This window comes from Sus scrofa, chromosome 17 (genome assembly GCF_054392235.1).
Source record: "Sus scrofa isolate SSC_HxYL_T2T_F1_AM1 chromosome 17, Sscrofa_HxYL_maternal_Yorkshire_Landrace_v2.0, whole genome shotgun sequence".
NCBI classification, from domain to species: domain Eukaryota; kingdom Metazoa; phylum Chordata; class Mammalia; order Artiodactyla; family Suidae; genus Sus; species Sus scrofa.
Genome location: NC_139399.1, coordinates 44,928,029 through 44,942,065, shown reverse-complemented (window position 1 = coordinate 44,942,065; position 14,037 = coordinate 44,928,029). Strand labels below are relative to the sequence as shown.

The window sequence follows — 14,037 nt, the reverse complement described above, 5'->3', positions numbered from 1 at the left end:
ATTTCCACTGCTAGCAATCCACACAACAGATATACTTCCAAAAGCCTTTCAAAGGACTCACACAGCATTGGGTGTACAAACTAATTGCTGAAAAGATAATTTAAGTGTCCATCCACAGGGTAGTGGTTAAATCAAAGACAACAGATGCAGGAGAATACTATGCAGCTGAGAAAAAAGGTGTTATGAGGAACATCTTCAAGGCACATTGAAAACCGAAGAAAAGAAAGGAACATATTCGAGTTACAGGTGTTCCCATCACGGCGCGGGGGAAATGAATCCGACTGGGAACTATGAGGTTGTGGGTTCAATCCCTAGCCTTGCTCAGTGGGTTAAGGAACTGCCATTGCTGTGGGCTTTGGTGTAGATCACAGATGCGGCTTGGATCTGGTGTTGCTGTGGCTGTGGTGTAGGACGGCAGCTATAGCTCCCAAGTGGACCCCTAGCCTGGGAACCTCCATATGCTGCAGGTGTGGCCCTAAAATCCAAAAAAAAAAAAATTATATATATATATATTTTTTATTATATATATATATAAATAAAATAAAAAGAGAAACATCCTAGTATGACCCAATGTATGCAATAGAATCTAATGTAAAATCAATCATGGAATAAATGATCTCTTAAAAAAATATAGAGTTATAAGCTCACTTGTGCAAAGGTAAGCAAGTGTTTTGTATAGATGTAAAATACAACCAGAATGACCCACATGAGACCACTAACAATGATCACTTTGGGGAAGGGGAATTAGGAGTACTTTTCAAACTACAAACTCCAGATCATAACCCAATGGTGGTTATTTTAACAACCAAAATTGTATAGATAAAAAATACTGGTTTGAAATTTTTTGTTTCAATATATTCTGTGTGTATACACATATTACCTGTGTTGCATATAAATGTATTCTTTACCATAGGTGATAGTAAAAAAAAAAATTAAAAAACTTTGGATTGTACATCTGAGGAGGGGGAGGGTATTTATTTTCATTATATATGCTTTGTAAGGTGAAAGATCTCCTCAGGTTCTCTCAATCTTTAGATCCCTTCCTCCCTCCCTCCCTTCCTTCCTTTCAGCTTTTTAGGGCCGCACCCACGGCATATGAAGGTTCCCAGGCTAGGGGTTGAATCAGATCCACAGCCACGCCAGATCTGAACTGCATCTGCAACCTACACCACAGCTCACGGCAATGCCGCATCCCCATCCCACTGAGTGAGGTCAAGGATCCAGTGTCCTCATGGATACCAGTCTGAGTCATTACCACTGAGCCACGACGGGAACTCCTAGACCATTTCCTGTGTAAAACAAAACAGAATGTTTTAACTAATAAAAAAAAAACTTTAGGGAGTTCCCATCATGGCTCAGAGGTTAACGAATCCGACTAGGAACCATGAGGTTGCGGGTTCAATCCCTGGCCTCGCTCAGTGGGTTAAAGGATCCGGCAATGCTGTGAGCTGTGCTGTAGGTCACAGACGCAGCCCGGATCTGACATTGCTGTGGCTGTGGTGTAGGCCGGCAGCTACAGCTCTGATTCGATCCCTAGCCTGGGAATCTCTACATGCCATGTCCCTAAAAGAGACAAAAAGACAAAAAAAACAAACAAACTTTAGGAATTCCCACTGTGGTGCAACAGGATTGGCAGTGTCTCTGGAGCGCTGCGTCACAGATCACTGGCCTGGCACAGGTGGCATTGCTGCAGCTGTGTTTTAGGTCTCAACTGCGGCTCGGGATCTGATTCCTGGCCCAGGAACTCCATGTGCCATGGAGTGCCAAGAAAAGGAAAAAAATAAAAAATAAGTAACAATAAAGGACTGCATCCATTTAAAAAAAAATTTTTTTTTTTTTTTTTTTTTGCTTTTTAGGGCGGCACCTGCAGCACATGGAAGTTCCTAGGCTGGGGGTCAAATCAGAGCTACAACTGCCAGCCTACGCCACAGCCATAGCAACAGAGTATCTGAGTTGTGTCTGTGACCTACACCACAGCTTACGACAACGCCGGATCCTTAACCCACCAAGCAAGGCCAGGGATCAAACCCACAACCTCACAGTTCCTAGTCAGATTCGTTTCTGCTGTGCCATGACGGGAACTCCTAAAAATATTTTTTAAATTAAGATAAAATTAAAAGTTAATGTGTCTCAAGTGGGGAACTAAGGAGAGGGGGTTTTGTCTGGGTTTGGGAGGGAGTTTGGCATTGAAAACAGCGCCCCCCACCCCAAGGGCTCCGAATGGTCAGAGGGGGCTGACTCTCGGGCAGAGCTAAGCCCCTCTACCAGCCCCCAGGGGCTCATCTCTCCTCTTTGTGGTGGGGACCCCTTGTTGACTTGAGAGAACGGGTGGGTGGGAGGCCAGGAAGGAGAGGGGGAATGGGATAAAGGGAGGGATGGGATGGGGAAGAAGGCTGAGGGAGATGGGAGGGAAGGCCAGAAGGGGATGGGAGGGGAACAGAGAGGGACTTGGGGAGAGGGGAAGGGGGACTGAGCAGGAGTTGGTCGGGGGCAAGATACCCACCTGAGTGGATGTGAGCATGCAGTTTGAGGTAGTGCTCCCGCCGGAAGAACTTCTTACACACCTGGCACTTGAACCTGCCCCCACTGCCATGGGTGGGCAGGTGACGCCGCAGGTAGCGTTCACAAGGAAACACCTGGCAGAACAAGGAATCGGTGTTAGGTCTGACCCCCAGCCCTCACCACATTCTGAGTTCAAGGGACCCCTCATTACCAGCCTTTACAGAAACACCCTCCTTTCTGCCCACCAAGGGGTCAGGGTCCACAGGGTCCAGCTCAGCCTTTAGACCCTCATGACTCCCACTACTCACCCCAAGCCTAGGCAAAACATGCCTGCTCTGAGCTTCTGCCCAGGCTATTTTTCCTTCTCAGAGAGACTTTCTGTCTTAGCCTATCAAACTCCTACTCATACTTTAAGACCCAACTTAGGTCACTGTTTCTGTGAAGCCCTCCCTGACTCAACGCCACACCTGGCAAAGCGGAGTCCACCCTTCAGTATCCACACACATTTTTATTTTCCTTCCTTCCTTCCTTTCTCTCTCTCTCTCTTTTTCTTTCTTTCTTTTTCTTTCTTAATACAATGATTTTTATTTTTTTTCCATTATAGCTGGTTTACAGTGTTCCGTCAACTTTCTACTGTACAGCATGGTGACCCAGTTACACATACATGTATACATTCTTTTTTCTCACATTACGCTCCATCATAAGTGACCAGACATAGTTCCCAGTGCTACACAGCAGGATCTCATTGCTAATCCATTCCAAAGGCAATAGGCTGCACCTATTAACACACTTTTTTTTTTCTTTTTATGGCTACACTTGTGGCATATGGGAGCTCCTGGGCCAGGGAATAAATCCCAGCCACAGCTGTGACCTTCGCTGAAGCTGCGGCAACGCTGAAGCCTTTAACCTACTGCACTGGGCAGGGTGTCAAACCTGTGCCTCCGAAGCAACCCAAGCTGCTGCAGTCAATTTCTTTTTTTTTTTTTTTTTTTGTCTTTTTGTCTTTTTTGTTGTTGTTGTTGTTGCTATTTCTTGGGCCGCTCCCACGGCATATGGAGGTTCCCAGGCTAGGGGTCGAATCGGAGCTGTAGCCACCGGCCTACGCCAGAGCCACAGCAACGCGGGATCCGAGCCATGTCTGCAACCTACACCACAGCTCACGGCAACGCCAGATTGTTAACCCACTGAGCAAGGGCAGGGACCGAACCCGCAACCTCATGGTTCCTAGTCAGATTCGTTAACCACTGCGCCACGACGGGAACTCCGCAGTCAGTTTCTTAACCCACTGCACCACAGTGGGAACTCTTCCTTCACCCACATTTTAAAAGTTAGCATCTAACCCACTGCATCACAGCCCTCTGCTCACATGGGATGTCTCAGAGGGCAGAGAAGGGATCTCATCCCCCAGCACAAGGCCTGAGTCAAATGACTGACAAGCAAAGAAATGGATTAAAAAATGAATAAATAACTGAAGAAACAAATGGAAAGGTAATACAAAACCAGAAAACACTGAAGCCAAAATATCCTTCCTCCCCAGGCATAGGAAGGGCATTCAGTCATTTTTCATTCATTTGATAAAAAGACGTGGTCAAGGGCACAGACACAACTACTTTTCAGCCCTACCATTTCCTAGCTGGGTGACCTTTCTGTGCCTTGGGTTTACTCATCTGTAAAATGGGGACAGTAATAGCATACCTACCTCCCAGGGTTAAATGAGTCAATTCAGATAAAATGCTCAGGAGTTCCCGTCATGGCTCATCGGAAATGAATCTGACTAGGATCCATGATTACACAGGTTCGATTCCTGGCCTCACTCAGTGGGTTAAGGATCTGGTTTTGTCATGAGCTATGGTGTAGGTCGCAGACATGGCTCAGATCTGGCATTACTGTAGGCCGGCAGCTACAGCTCCGATTCAATCCCTAGCCTGGGAACCTCCATGTGCCTCAGGTTTGGCCCTAAAAAGACAAAAAAAAAAAAAAAAGAAAGAAAAACAGATGAAATGCTCAGATAAGCATCTGGCTTGTGGCTCTTGCTAATCATGATAGCTTTTATTTGGACCACAAATTGCAGAACCCCAAACTAAGCTATATAATTACAAACACCTATCAGGAGGCTGAAGTCAAACCAGGGCTGTCCTGGAAAATTTGCCATGTAAGGTCATAAGAAAATGAGCAGAACAAAGAAACCAGTTAAACACACCAGGGATGCAATCAGCAAAATCCAGACTTCAGGAAACTCCGTGGGACCAATGGCCCAGTTTCTTCAACAAACACATTAAAAGGAAAAAAAAAAAAAAAGGAGCACGGATGGAGGGAAATGGTAGATTAATAAAAGCTTTGGTCATATCAATCAATCACAATATATGGACCTGATTCAAACAAACACACTTTATAAAAATTACATTTTTGGGAAAAGTGGAAAATGGAATACTGCCTGAATATTTGATGATATTAAGGGCGAGGCTTTTGTGAGGGCTTCCAGATCCACTGGAAAAAAAAAAAAAATCAATAATAACAAGGACGTAAGACTCAAGAAGTTGAAGGCTGCTGTTCAGATGCTAGGTCTGGGCCCCAGAGAGGCCTCACTGCTCACCAACCTGGCCTGGCCCGCCTGGCCCAGCAGCAGCCCTGGGATGGCCATGGGCGGTGTTCAAGGGGTAAGATGGACCACATAGAGTTCTCACTCTTCAAAGATGAAGAGGTCTGCAGAGATAACCCCAGGCATGGCCTGCATGTACTGAGGTAGGAGGGGAGAAGGAGATGGTGGGGTCTTCATTCTACCACCTCTCACCCCTACTGTCCCAGGGGCAGGAGTCCCCACCTTTTGGCAGTGCGGGCAGGGGAAGTTGTGAGTGGCGGTCTGCAGGTGGTGCTCCAGTGCCTCGGGGGTGGAATACTTGTTGACGCACTTGACACACCTAAACGGGGAGAAGCAGAGAAGTGAGAGCTGTGTGCATGGGCTAGACTCCCCCAGCAGAGGTGGGAACCAGCCATTCCCCTCCTCCAATATCAGGAGGCAAAACCCTACATTCTAACTCATTCTCAGATCGATCCACTCTTCTCTCCTGCCGCTGCCTCCCTCCTAGTCCAGGCCGTCTCTTGCTCAGACGTGTACAATAGCCTCCTCTCTGCCCTAACTCACCCCCTGTAGTCCATTCTCCACAGGGAGCCAGCAGGAGACTTTAAAAATCAAATCAGGAGTTTCCATTGTGGCTCAGTGGTAACGTACTAGACTAGTATCCATGAGGACACCAGGTTGATCCCTGGCCTCGCTCAGTGGGTTAAGGATCCGGTGTTGCCGTAGGTCACATTTGAGGCTCGGATCTGGCATTGGTGGCTGTGGTGTAGGCTGGCAGCAGCTCTGATTTGACCCCTAGCCTGGGAACCTTCACATGCCGCAAGTGCGGCCCTAAAAAGCAAAATATAAAATAAAAAATAAAAAAATAAAAAGTCTGGGGTTCCTGTTGTGGCTCAGAGGTTAACGAATCTAAGAACTATGAGGTTGCAGGTTCAATCCCTGGCCTTGCTCAGTGGGTTAAGGATCCAGCGTTGCCGTGAGTTGTGGTGTAGGTCGCAGATGAGACTCGGATCCCACCTTGCTATGGCTCTGGCGTAGGCCAGTGGCTACAGCTCTGATTAGATCCCTAGCCTAGGAACCTCCATATGCCACGGGTGTGGCCCTAAATAGACAAAAAGACAAAAAAAAAAAAAAAATCTGACCATGTCACACCCTTCCCTAAAAGTCTCCCTAAAAGAACTCCACCTAGGAGTTCCCACTATGATGCAATGGGATTGGCGGCATCTCTTGAGTGCTGGGATGCAGGTTTGATCCCCAGATGCCAGATCCAAGCCATAAGCCATGTCTGCGACCTACACCTCAGCTCATGGCAACTCAGATTCTTAACCCACTGAGTGAGACCAGGGATCAAACCCACATCCTCATGGACGCTGCACTGGGTTCTTTACCAGCTGAGCCACAACAGGAACTCCAGTCTTTACTCAGCATCAGTAGCTAACATGCCCACAAAACAGCAGTTTTAGGCCACAAGCCACTTGAAAGAAAAGATCCCACCATTTTCCCACCATGAAAACATTCACCAGCAAATGGGCCCATTTACAATGCAGTTCCAGTGAGGAATGCTACAGATAGGTGAGCAATTCATGCCAAAAATGGCATCGTGGGCCCTGCCATCTGTATCCCAGGGCCACCGTGGGAAACCTGAAGGTTGACTGCACCTGCGGTGGGCCCAGAGGAACCCTCCTTCAGAGTGTACCCTGAAAACCACAAGCCAAATGCCTCCAGGTGGCAAGAAAGGAGGAGGAGGTAAGGTGGGAGCTGAGCTACCAGGAGGGCAGGGACCTCACAAGCGGGTAGGAAGGAGAGGGCCAGCTTCAGCAGCAAGGAGGCAACGGGTTTGCAGAGGAGGCAGTTTTGCAATATCATCAAAGTTAATACTCCCTGCCAGAAACACCACCCTAAGCAAGTCATCCAAGGTAACAACCCCAGCAACAGGCCAAAGTAATGTCATGGGTTGCCCAATGTAACATGCTGAGAAAGACACAGTGTCACTTTGAGACAGTCCTGTCAAAAGTGGCAAATCAGACAAACCCAAACCGAGAGCATTCTACAAAATGACTGGTTTATAAAAAATATCAAGGTCATGAAAGACAAAGAAAGAACGAGAACTGTTCCGGCTTAAAGAAGACTAAAGAGAGGTGACAACCAAATGCAACATGTGATCCTGGATTGGATCCCAGCCACAAAAAACATTTTTTTTTCTTTGTTTATAAAAGATGTTATTGTAACAATTGGAAGATTTCGAATCAGGTCTGTAGATTAGATAACATACTTAATTGATCACACTGCAGGGTAGGTCATAGATGTGGCCCAGATCTGGCCCAGATCCGGCGTTGTTGTGGCCAAGGCCGGCAGCTGCAGCTCCAATTCGACCAGGCATTTTGGGTCCCTACTGCAAGCAAACCTAGATTGAAATTGATTAATAACCACTGCAGCAACAATAACATCTGGTTGGGGGGGCACCCCTGAGGCATGTGGAAGTTCCTAGGCCAAGGATCAAACCTGCACCACAACAGTGACCCAAGCCGCTACAGTGACAACATTGGATCCTTAACCCAGTGGGCCACAAGAGAACTCCTGCAATGATAATATTTATTGAGTATTTATGTGTTCCAGGTACCATGTTTAAGAGCCTCATACTCATATTACTTGATCCTTATGAATAATCCAATAGGGTAGTCACTACCCCCCTTTTCACAGATAAGGCAACTTTTCACAAAGTGGCTGGACACCTTGCTGAGGTCATCCATCAGGTTTGCAGTCAAGCTCTGATTGGAGCTTGGGGAAGTGGCTCCACAGCCCTGATCATTACCCACTATACCACTGCACCCTCGGGCCATCTACATGGTGGCCTGCCTCCTTGCACCTTACTTTGTGGTCAGCAGGTCCAATAGCTACAAGGGGCCTCTGACTTTCTAACCTTGGCAAAGAAACTGGGAAAAGTGATCTACTGCAGGCAAAGGGCCAACTCACTGGCTCAATCCTCAGCCTGCAAACTCCAAATCCAGAGCTATGAAGCTTCCAAGGTCCTAGATAAAAGTTTGAATCTTGGAGTTTCCGTTGTGGCGCAGTGGTTAACGAATCCGACTGGGAACCATGAGGTTGCGGGTTCAATCCCTGGCCTCGCTCAGTGGGTTAAGGATCCGGCACTGCCATGAGCTGTGGTGTAGGTCGCAGACAAGGATCAGATCTGGCGTTGCTATGGCTCTGGCATAGGCTGGTTGCTACAGCTCTGACTAGACCCCTAGCCTGGGAACTCCATATGCCGAGTGAGCGGCCCTATAAAAAGCAAAAAGACCAAAAAAAAAAAAAAAAAGAGTTTGAATCTCAATTCTGTACAGACGTTGCTACTGTGGTGGATAAGTTGCTCCTCCTCTTTGAGCCTCAGCATCTTTACCTTCAAAATGGGGAGAACACTGTACTGAACTGTGCCCCTCCAAAATTCGTATGTTGAAGTCCTGACCCTCAATACAGTGGTATTTACTGATGGAGCCTTTGGGAGGGGATGAGGTTTAGATGATATCATGAGTGTGAGGTCCTCCAGAAAAGATTAGTGCCTTTATAAGAAACAGCAGAGAGGAGTTCCCCTTGTGGCACAGCAGGTTAAGAATCCAACTAGTATGCATTGAGGACTTGGTTTCGATCCCTGGCCTCACTCATTGAGTTAAGGATCCAGCATTGCTGTGGCTGTGATGTAGGCCGGCAGCTACAGCTCCAATTCGACCCCTAGCCTGGGAACTTCCATATGCCCCTGATGAAGCCCTATAAAAGAAAAAGAGAAAAAAAAAAAAAAAGAGCAGAGAGAAAAGGTGCCCCCTCTCTCTCACATGTCTGCAATATTTTGTATTTTGTTATAGCCGCCTGAGCTGACCCATACAATTTACCTCCCAGAATTGCAGGGATCAATGTCTCTAATTCTGGACAAGGCAGATAGATGCTCCCTTCCTTTTATTTGGCATCTCACTCCAGAAAGCCACACAGCTACAGGAACTCAGAGACAGTCCACAGATTGGAAGGGCAAAAGCAAAGGAAAATATCCTCTCATTATATCTGGATAATGAATTACTCATCATTACCCAGAAATCTCTACCCCTTAGTGGGTCAGAGCTTCACCTGACTCTCCTGCCTTTCTGGCCCCATTTCCCAATCTCCCCCAGAGTCAATTCCTCTACATCTTAATTTCTTGAGTCCCAGTCCCAAGTTCTCAAAGCTCTTGTGATTTCTACAAGGTCCTCAAGCTCTGGCCCTACTTTCTCCCCTAGGCCCCATCTAAACATTCCCTCCCGCTTCCATTCTACAGAACAGTCATCCTAAACCAGTAGTTATTTTATTTCATATCTGTACACTTTGCTGTTTGTTCTTCCTGCTAGGAATGCATTCCACCCTACCCATTGTCTACCTGGAAAACTCCTACTTATCCTTCAAAACCCAGTTCAGATATCGTTTTTCCTGAGACACCTTCCCTGCCCTACTTCCCACTGTGGCACTTCTGCACCCTATATATATGTCTGTGATGGCATTTATGGCAGTACGTAGTGAGAATATTTACACACTCATCTCCCTAAGTAGCCCATGCATTCTAACCCCAAGGTCTGTATTGACTTTTTTTTTTTTTTTTTTTTTGTCTCTTTAGGGCTGCACCTGAGGCATATGGAAGTACCCAGGCTAGGGGTCGAATTGGAGCCGCGTCTGTGACCTACACCACAGCTCACAGCAATGCCTGATCCTTAACCCACTGAGCAAGGCCAGGGATTGAAACCAAGTCCTCACTGCATACCAGTTGGGTTCGTTACCACTGAGCCACAATGGGAACTCCGCAAGAGCCATTCTAACATGAAAATATTCACTAATAAACTCGAAGGATTCCCCAAACACCTCTCACTGTTTTACACTATTATCTATCCCCATGCACTGTGTGCTGGGCTTTGCGAGGCAGCTGCTTCATAATGACATACGGCAAATGCAGAGAAAACAAGTGCAGGGAAAAATGAGGGGGTTCCACAAAGTCATAAAAGTGATGCTGGCTATCTTCAGATGACACCATTGGCAAGGGAGTATCTAGCCTGGAAGAGGGACTGGAAAGTGACTGGAAGAAAAACTCCACAAAGATGACCACAAGATTGACAACTCCAGAGTGATATGAACATCTAGGAACTAAAAGCATACGGCAAAACTGGGGACTTCCCTGGTGGCAGAGCTTCTCCACCTGGTGGTGCCTCCTCTGGGCCCACCCTTGAGGAGGTTGGTTAAGCCAACCTAGCACAGATTTAGCATCGTTCCCCACAAAACACTGAAGGGCCCAGATTTGCAGCAAGTTCCCTTAAGTTTTAAAGTTGAGGTGCTATAGTAATAACTAGGCATTCCTGATACTTGAATATGGAATATGTACACAGGGAAAGGAAATAACATTGCACTTTATAGGCACTGTATTGTCAAAGCAAAATGCAATGTTGGGTTTTTTGTTTTGTTTCATCTTTTTGTCTTTTTTTAGGGCCACACCTGCAGCATATAGAGGTTCCCAGGCTAGGCCAAGGTCCAATCAGAGTTGTAGCTGCTGGCCTACACCACAGTCACAGCAACTCAGGATTTGAGCCGCGTCTGCAACCTACACCACAGCTCACGGCAATGCTGGAACCTTAACCCACTGAGGGAGGCCAGGGATCAAACCTGCATCCTCATGGATATTAGTTGGGTTCGTTAACCACTAAGCCACTTTGGGAACTTCAAATGCAACGTTTTAAATAACATTGCCCCCCCAAAAGTCACTTCTGTCAAAGGGACCCTCTTTATGACTGAAGCAGAAGACTAAAGTGATGTAAAGGATTGTCAGAAAAATGACCCCAAATAAAATCTACACTTGATTCATTCCTTGTTCATTCTAAGAAGCAGCATACAGTTTCAACTTTAACATAAATTTTATAAGATTATAAAAAAAATCAAATTTTTATGATTTTTGCTTTCACGTACGTGCTTGTTCACTTTTTCATCTAAGAACCAGTGTTACCATTCCAATTGTAACCTAAATTTTGTAGATTTTATCAGACAAAATACTACTTTCATAATATTTTACTTTAGGAAAAAAAGCAAATCTTTTTTCCCCTATGAACAAGGAAAGACTGGCTTCCTTTTTCTCAGAATTTTTTTTTTTTTTTTAGGATAAATGTCTGCCATGTTGAAGAATGATATAAGGAAGGCCAGCATCTTTCCCCCATCAGTGCCAAGGCCCAGATCCCACTCTGCCAGGCTGGACCCTGGAGCCTTGGTTTCCCCTTTGAGGTGTCCCAGTGATCCTGAGTAGTCACAACCACCAAAGGAGCAGACCTCTGGGCTCCCTGTGGGCAGAGGGAAGTGAGAGGAGGGCACGCACTTGTAGACGGCACTGTCCTTCTTGGGGCTGTGCTGCGGCAGGAGGCTGTGTGAGTACTGATGCACGCCCAGGTCGTACAGCGAGGGGAAGTCCTTGCCACAGAGGTGGCAGCGATAGCTCAGCTCCTCCTGGTGGCTCTTGATGTGCTCCAGAAAGGTGTCAAGCTTCGGGAACGTCTGTGCACAGCTTTTGACCACACATTTGTACACCTTGAAGGGAAGAGGCAGAGCAGGTGAGGGAAGGCAGGAGAGCTGCCTCCACTGCCACCCCCTGCCCTGTGGCATCTACCTGAACCCTGCTATTCCCCTGCTCCTCTGCTGCTGGAGCCCTGGGTTTGGTTTGGTTTGGTTTCTCTTTCTTTCTTTTTACAGCCCCACCTGTGGCATATGAAAGTTTCAGGGAGTTCCCGTCGTGGCACAGTGGTTAACGAATCCGACTAGGAACGATGAGGTTGCGGGTTTGATCCCTGCCCTTGCTCAGTGGGTTAACGATCTGGCGTTGCTGTGAGCTGTGGTGTAGGTTGCAGACGCAGCTCGGATCCAGCATTGCTGTGGCTCTGGCGTAGGCTGGTGGCTGCAGCTCCGATTCGACCCCTAGCTTGGGAACCTCCATATGCCGCGGGAGCAGCCCAAGAAATAGCAAAAAGACAAAAAAAAAAAAAAAAAAAAAAAAAAAAAAAAAAGTTTCAGGCTAGAGGGCAAATCAGAGCTGCAGCTGCAGGCCTACACAATAGCCACAGCAGCTGCACCTGCGACCTACATAGCAGCTTGAAGCAGCACCAGATCCTTAACCCACTGAATGAGGCCAAGGATAAAACCTGAATCCTCAAGGACATCATACTGGATTCTTAACTTGCTGAGCCACAGCAGGAACTCCTGGAGCCCTGGTTTTAATCTTCCTTTTTTTTTTCTGGTCACAACTGAGGCATGTGAAAATTCCCAGGCCAGGAATCAGACCCACACCACAGCACTGATGAGATATAGCCAGGACAATGTTGAATCCTTAACTGCTAGGCCACCAGGAACTCCAGCCCTGGTCAATTCTGATTAGGGGGTCCCCTCCACTCGGCCAGTCGCAAAGGCCCCATTACCCTCCCCACAGGGTCTGTGTGGCCTGGATATACTTAGAAAAATTATCCAAAACCTGGAATGATAACATCTCAAAAAGATGTGTGAAAAGATGACATCACGTCCTTCCAATGCCATGTTAGAATAGTGGCTCTCCAACTTGAGCATGCATCATAGTTACAGACTATGCCACTCCCAGAGAATAGGATTCAGCAGGTTGGGTGGCCTGCATGTGTGCATTCCCACAAGCTCCCAGGAGATGTGGAAGCTGCTGGTCTGGGGCTCTTTGAGAACTGCTGTCTAGCAAGCAGTTAGGTTAAGGCGGTTAAGCCACTGAGGGGCACCTCACTCTCTGGGTAATGTGACTTGTTTTCACTGTTTACTACTGATTAGATCCCAGGCTCTAAAGTTAAATGTTAACTTTTAAAAAATTGTCCCACTGTAAATGATTTTTGTCATGTAGAAAAGATAACCCCAGGAGTTCCCTAGTGGCCTAGTAGGTTAAGGATCTGGTGCTGCCATCATTGTGGCTCGGGTCAAAGCTGTGGCACAGGTTTGATCCCTGGCCCAATTTCTGTGTGCCATGGGCATGGCCAAAAGAAAAAAAGAAAAAAAAAAAAGAAAAAAAGAAAAGATAACCCCAAAGGTCATGGGTTTTGCTGCTCTATAGGATGTTAACCAGATTTCTTTTTTTTTTTGTCTTTTTGCTATTTCCTGGGCCGCTCCCACGGCATATGGAGGTTCCCAGGCTAGGGGTTGAATCGGAGCTGTAGTCACCGGCCTACGCCAGAGCCACAGCAACGCAGGATCTGAGCCGCGTCTGCAACCTACACCACAGCTCACGGCAACGCTGGATCCTTAACCTACTGAGCAAGGGCAGGGACCGAACCCGAAACCTCATGGTTCCTAGTCGGATTCGTCAACCACTGCGCCACAATGACGGGAACTCCCAGATTTCTATCTAACTTAGCAAGCTCATTTCAGAATTCCAACACTATTATACACGGGTATGGCTATCAGTGTGTCATATTCTCTTTTGACTGGCTTTGTCATCCTTCCAGTTCCCTTACTAGTGAGTTAAGTAGAATTCTGACTCATGTTCACTATGCTATCCGTATGAAAATTATGTCTTTAACATTTTATTATTATTATTATTATTTTTTTTTTTTTTGCTTTTTTAGGGCTGTACCTGCGGCATATGAAAGCTCCCAGGCGACGGGTCAAATCAGAGCTACAGCTGCTGTCTATGTCACAGCCGTAGCAACGCAGGATCTGAGCCATGTCTGTGACCTACAGCACAGCTCACGGCAACACCGGATCCTTAACCCACTGAGCGAGGCCAGGGATCAAACCCACCACCTCATGTTTCCTGGTCGGATTCGTTAACCACTAAGCCATGATGGGAACTCCCTCTAAGGCTGTTATGAGGAGTAAATAAAGTATTGAACATAAGGCATTTGGCAGGGTACCTAGCATTTAATAAATAGAAAGTGTTAACCCATACATTCTTCACACTTCTCTGA

The 14,037-nt window shown here is 46.8% G+C and overlaps 1 protein-coding gene and 1 long non-coding RNA gene across 11 annotated transcripts in view; one reads left to right on the top strand and one right to left on the bottom strand.

Moving 5' to 3' along the window:
* Positions 1 to 14,037, top strand: part of LOC146395264 (uncharacterized) — a 624,884-nt gene that overhangs the window by 213,694 nt on the left and 397,153 nt on the right. The gene's annotated exons all lie outside the window — the stretch shown is intronic.
* The window catches only part of ZNF341 (zinc finger protein 341), a 62,527-nt gene that overhangs the window by 13,987 nt on the left and 34,503 nt on the right, over positions 1 to 14,037 (bottom strand). For all 10 annotated transcript variants that reach the window (XR_014832194.1, XR_014832191.1, XR_014832192.1 and 7 more), the window contains 3 exons: positions 11,448 to 11,656; positions 5,324 to 5,420; positions 2,504 to 2,636 (listed from right to left, as the gene is read on the bottom strand). Coding sequence is in view for 5 of the 10 variants with exons in the window: in XM_085003586.1 (XP_084859712.1) it covers positions 2,504 to 2,636; positions 5,324 to 5,420; positions 11,448 to 11,656 (439 nt within the window). In the remaining 5 variants the exon portion in view is untranslated. The remainder of the gene's footprint in view (positions 1 to 2,503; positions 2,637 to 5,323; positions 5,421 to 11,447; positions 11,657 to 14,037) is intronic.